General features: G+C 37.0%; 1 protein-coding gene across 1 annotated transcript; it reads right to left on the reverse strand.

The window, feature by feature from the left end:
* Positions 1-1416: 1416 nt before the first annotated feature.
* Positions 1417-2340, reverse strand: LOC123236062 (olfactory receptor 4D5-like). The gene has a single exon (XM_044662323.1). The coding sequence runs from the start codon at positions 2338-2340 to the stop codon at positions 1417-1419; it is 924 nt and encodes a 307-aa protein (XP_044518258.1).
* Positions 2341-6191: the final 3851 nt, after the last annotated feature.

Raw genomic sequence — 6191 nt, forward strand, 5'->3', positions numbered from 1 at the left:
CAAGGTATCATCTAAGTAAATGAACCTTGTTCCCATTCAGTCCACTAGGAGGTTCTAAAAATAAATTGAAATGAATGTAAAATGCCCTAAAATTCATATTGAGTTTAATAAAAAGAAATTGATAAGCATAATTACTATAATCAATCAATACTTATTTTAAAAACTACTACTGTGTACCAGGCCACTGGGTTATATGCTGGGTATATAAAGACAAAAACAAAGTAGCCCCTAATCTCAAGTATCTGACATTGTAATTAACATGTTGGCTATTTTTGTGATTATTTTACTGGTCATAATAAATGCAAATATTGCTTAAGATATATATGGCTGTTCCCTGCAGAGCTGATTTCAAGCTAAAAATGATATTTGTACAATCTTGTTCACAAGGGGTAGTTAGAATCAAATTAGGTAAAGATGACTCCCTAGACCAATGATGGTGAACCTATGGCACACTTGTCATAGATGGCACTCAAAGCAATCTCTGCAGGCACATTGCTGCCCTATCCTCCCCTCCCAAGAGTTCATTACTAGAAAGGCAGTGGGGCTTGGGCAGAGCTACTCCCTTCCCCATCTCCACCATGCCTGATGACATTTTTTCACATCACCCACCCCTCTGCTCAGCAGACCGATGGGAGCAACCTCTCCCTTCCCTGTGTGGTACTTGATGGGGTGGGGGCACAGAACAAGGTCTCTGGAGTATAGTGGAGCATAGCACACCATCTCTAAAAGATTCACCATCACTGACCAAGACATAAGATCAAGTTCTGAAAGGAAACAAATTCAATTGCTGGGCTATTATTGCCTATTGGGGTTGTTTCCATAGGATATAAGTGTGTAACTTTTCAGTTACTACCAAGCATCTTCTCATCTACTGAACTAATGATAAACCAAGAATATAATCTAATACAAGGATTTCACATGCTCTTCTCACCCTAAAGATCCTATAATCAGCAAGAAAATTGACTCCTTTACTTTCCTTCAGATTAAAAGGATCAAGTGTATCAATTGATCAAAAAGTATCATGATTTTATTTTGAAATAAAATCTTTATCCTGTTTCTTTTTTCTTTGTCTTGTGAATTAAAAAATAAATGCCCTACATCAATCGATACAACTTGGTCCTTTGAGGGTCTTCTTAAATTCCAAGACTTCTAGCAATGAGAGGGGATGAACCGTTCCGTAAAGGTGGGGACACAGTTCCCACTTTCTTTTCTCCACTCATTTAGTGTTGAGTTATTTAAAAAAGAGGCATTTTTTATTATGGTTTTTACCTGCTCATGCCTCAGTTTCCATTGTTGGCATCCAGTATAAAATATAGCAAGAGCCTTTGCAGAGAGAGGATTTCTCTTTTTTGCTTCAGTTTATGATGACAGTGCATTTTTGTCAGGAAACAAAAATTGTGTAGACCATCTTTCTGTTCAGATGGAGTAGTTCCACATCCTCTTCATAGCATTTTTCATCTCTGCATTCCTCAAGGTGTAGATAAGTGGATTCAGCATTGGGGTGATGACTGTGTAGAGGATGGAGACCAGTTTATCAGCTGGAAATATCTGAAAGGGTCTGGCATAGATATAGACACAGGGTACAAACACTAGAGTCACTACCATCAGGTGAGAGGCACAAGTGGAGAGGGCTTTATTCTTTCCCTCAGCCAAGTGGTTCCTTATCCTCACAAGGAGGACTATATAGGAGATTAGAAGTACTATAAAACACAGAAGTGTGACCAAGCCACTGTTGGAAACCATCAGGAGTTCCACCACAAAGGTATTTGTGCAAGCCAACTTAATGACCTGTGGGATATCGCAGTAGAAGTTGTCTAGCTCATTTGGACCACAGAAAGGCAAATGTAATATGAGCATCACCTGTGTAATGGAATGAATAACCCCTCCCACCACTGATGTCCCTGCTAGCACCCAACAAGTGTGTTGATTCATGATTACTTCATAGTGCAGTGGTCGGCAAATAGCTATGTAGCGGTCATATGCCATAATGGTGAGGATAAATATCTCTGTGCTTCCAGTGAAATGGAAGAAAAATATCTGGGCTATACATCCCTGGAAGGAAATTGTTTTGTGCTGTGTACCCAAGTGTGACAACATGTTGGGTACAGTGACAGTAGAGTAGCATAGATCTTGAAAGGAGAGATTGCAGAGCAGAAAGTACATGGGGGCTGAGCGAAGATTCTGATCAGAGGTCACTGTGATGATGATAAGGCCATTTCCCAGCATGGTCAGAAGATATAACACCAGAAACAGGAAGAAAAGAACAGGCTGTACCTCTGAGGAAGAAGAAAGTCCAAGGAGAACAAACTCAGTAACTTCAGTGCCATTTGTTTGATTCATCTGCTCATTTGGGAAAGGAAAATGAGAAGAAAAAAGATTTTTAAAAAAGTAATAAAAATGATGAGGCAAAGACACGGAGGGCAGGTTAATGTGTGCAAATGCTTGGAGGTGAAATAAGATAGGACAACGTAATCTGTAATTGGCTAGCAACATGGTCAAAATCAATATTTATGGTCAAAATCATCCTCGTGTATTAAAGACAATGTAGGCTACCAAACTAGTAGCTATGGGCAATAAGCTTCCAGTTTCATTCGTATATAATAGTCTGTACTTATGTATTCCACTCCATTAGATAGCTTATAATGCAAACAGATTATAAAGAGATACTCCCCATCATGCAGAAATATCATAAATTTTCCTAATACCATGAATTGGTCCACCCCAACAAGCCCTTATCTTGCATAGGACTGACACAATTCAAAGCCAATCCTCAAGATAGATTGATAGATATATACATACATACACAGATAAAATTATGTCTACATTTTTGGTTAATATACATACATATTTGCCACACATATATGTAGATATCACAACATATATTTAAAACCTTAAATTTATGAAAATGAATTTTGTGATTAGTACTATTTCTCTAATCACAATTTTTCATCTATTTTTAATAGTCATAAGTCTCCTCAAAATCTTTTCTAAGGTCTTTTCTTCTCTGTCAGCTAGCACCCCAAACTCCCATTTGAACAGGCCTCTTTTTTATAATAGTTAATACTTCAAGTGTCTGGCTTGAGGGAATAATACACTTGATGATTACAGAATAGTCCCAGACTTCATTACAGGTGAGATTTGGGAATAGTCAGACAACAGTATGTGTGAAAGACACACTGGGAGGTAGGTGGTACAGTGGATAGAATGCAGGGCTTAAAGTAAAAAAACAAAACAAAACAAAAACAGAGTTCAAATGTGACCTCAAACACTTACTAGCTCTGTCACCCTGGGCAAGCTACTTAACTCTATTTGCCTCAGTTTCCTCATCTGTAAAATGATCTGGAGAAGTAAATGTGAACCACTTTAGCACTATTGCCAAGAAAACCTCAAATGGGTTCACTAAAAGTTGAACATGATTAAAATAAATAAAGAAAATAGAAGGACATAGTGGGAAATAAGTCTATAAAGTTAAGATGGAACAACTTTGCATAGAGCCTTGAAGATGAGATTAAGAAATTCATTATTTTTTCCTTTAATCAATAGGGAGACAATGCAATTTCTTCAGCAGGATTTTGATATAATCAGATCCGGGACATATAAAGCCTTTTACAACTTTGTCCCAATTTTCCTTCCTACTCTTATACATTATTCCTGTTTAAATAGTCTCTGTTCTAGTCAAACTGGCTTTACTTTTCTTTTCAGGTAATTCTTCTTTTCTCATTTCTACACCTTTGTTCTGACTCTATCCTAGTCTTGGAATGCATTCCCTTCTTCACTCTACCTCCAAAAACTCATTGCTACCTTTGAAATTCATTTAAAGCACTGTCTTCTACATGAAGCTTACTAACCAGCCTCCACACCTCCCAACATCTAGTGGCCTCCCACACAAAACTCTTTTAGGGCACATTCTGTATATACTTAAATATGCACATATTGTCTCCTTCAATAGAATGTAAGCTCCTGGCAGACTGACATTTTTTTTTGTATCCCTATTGCCTTATATAGTTTATGACTCATAACTTTTGTTTGGTTGTTTTTCCATCATGTTTGACTCTTTGGAACTCCGTATGGTGTTTTATTGGCAAAGATATTCAATTAGTTTGTTATTTCCTTCTCTAGTTCATTTTACAGAACAGGAAACTGAGGCAAATTGGGTCAAAAGACTTTCTCAAGATTACACAGCTAGTAAGTATCTGTAATCATATTTAAACTCAGGAAGATGAGTTTTTCTGCTCCAGGCCTGGCATTCTATCCACTGAGCTACCTAGGTGTACCTGTTATACAAAGTGAGTGCTTTTAACATGTTTTTTGACTGATTGACTCATTAAAAAGATTGTTTTGGTAGTAGTTTGAAGGGTGTCAGCAAATCAGAGAGCAGTGGTGTCAAATTCAAATAGAAAAGGATGCCTATTGGCCACATTTTGATTCAAAAAATCACAAATTAACAATCAATGTTAATCAGTGTTGTATTTTTATTTATTTTGTTAAAAGTCTGAGTTACATTTTAATCTGGTTCAGACTTCACTCCAGAGTTCTGTGGGTTGCTCACTCATATAGGCCTTGAGTTTCAATACCTCTGGGTAGGAGAAAGAGAGTTGGTTTTGAAGACCTTGGTTCTGTTTCTGTCTCTGAAAAATGCTAGTTGTGTGATGCTGGATAAGGCATTTAACCCTTTATTAGAAGAGTTTCTATACCTGAGAGCTCCCTATATCATTGAAAGAATAGGTTCATTCCCTATACCTTTTGAAGAATGAAACAGAAAGAAGGTAGACAAGAGCTTAACTAAACTGTTAACAAGGCTCTTATACTCATCTTTATGAGAGGCAATGAGATTCTGGAGTAGGTAGGATGGAGGAAATGAGAAATGTAAAAGATGTTTTATCTAGAATCTACAGATCTTGATAACTAATTAAATCTAGAGAGTAAAAGAAAGGAAAATAAAAGATGGCTCAGAAGTTTCTGGACTAGGTGATTAGGAGAGTGATGATTGCAACAACACAATGTAGAGAAAACTTAAGAGACCAGAACTGAGTTGGAAAAAGATGATGGATTCGTTCGTTTTGGGAACCCATTGGGTTTGGAGGTTGATATGGCTTTCAACAAGGTGCTTTCATAGAGAAAAGACCAGCTTCAATTTAACTTAATGGCCCCCTACATGTCAGTCTCAGAAAATATCATCAGGAAAGTGGTCATAAGGTCATAAATATAGAACTGAAAAGAATCCTAGATATCATACAGTTTTTGCTCCTTCATTTTGTAGGTGAGAAAAATGAAGCCCATGGATGTCAGATGGCTTGCCCAAGATCATACAAGTATTAGATGTCAAAAGTAATATTTAAAAACAGGCACTCTCACACTTTCCATTCCACCCATGCTAGAGTAGAAGGGCCTTGAAATGCTCTGAGTAGTTAAAACAAGTCATAAAGGACAAATAGAGAGAAATCATACCAGGCATGGGTTACAGAAAAATCAAGGGGACAAGCTATGGGAGAGAACCAAAAAGAAGAAAAAAGGCAAGAGGTGGGGACTTGAAATGTAAGTAATCAGACTGATACAACAGTTTACTCTTTGTGTTTCTCAGTTTCCTCACCTCTGAAATGGAGATCAGTACCCATCTCCTGGGATTAATGTGACAATAAAGTGAGATAATATTTGCAAAGTATTTTCTAATTCTTAAAGTGATTTAAAAATATTGTTTTACTTGGTACTTCAGATATTATTAAAAGGTTTTACTTTCCAGTCACTCTGCCTTACTAAATGTAAATGTGAAGAAACATCTAGTCACATTCTTGCAAAATGAAAATAAATGAGTGCTCACTTTTCATTTTATATCTCCAGTGTCTGTCACTTTAACTCATACATAATGGAAACTTAATAAATATATGTTGAATCATTTATTGAGCTCAGGGGAAGAGTAAGAGCTAAATTTTATTTTTCCAGAACCAACTCCATAGGAGCAATAACTGAAGTTCTGAGGAGAATTGAAATTGCCACCTGAAAGAAGGTAGAGAGAGAGGGGGAAAAAAGGCAAAGACAACCTTGAGGAAGGAAACACAAATTTAAGATGGAAAGGAAGAAGAGCCATAAAAGGACACAGAGAAGGGATAGTCAGAGGCAAAAAGAGGATGAGGAGAGAACAGTGTCACAGAAAACAAGAGAAATGAGAAAATCAAGAAGGAAGTGGTCAGTAA

This window comes from Gracilinanus agilis, chromosome 2, assembly GCF_016433145.1.
Source record: "Gracilinanus agilis isolate LMUSP501 chromosome 2, AgileGrace, whole genome shotgun sequence".
In the NCBI taxonomy this organism is placed as follows: Eukaryota; Metazoa; Chordata; class Mammalia; order Didelphimorphia; family Didelphidae; genus Gracilinanus; species Gracilinanus agilis.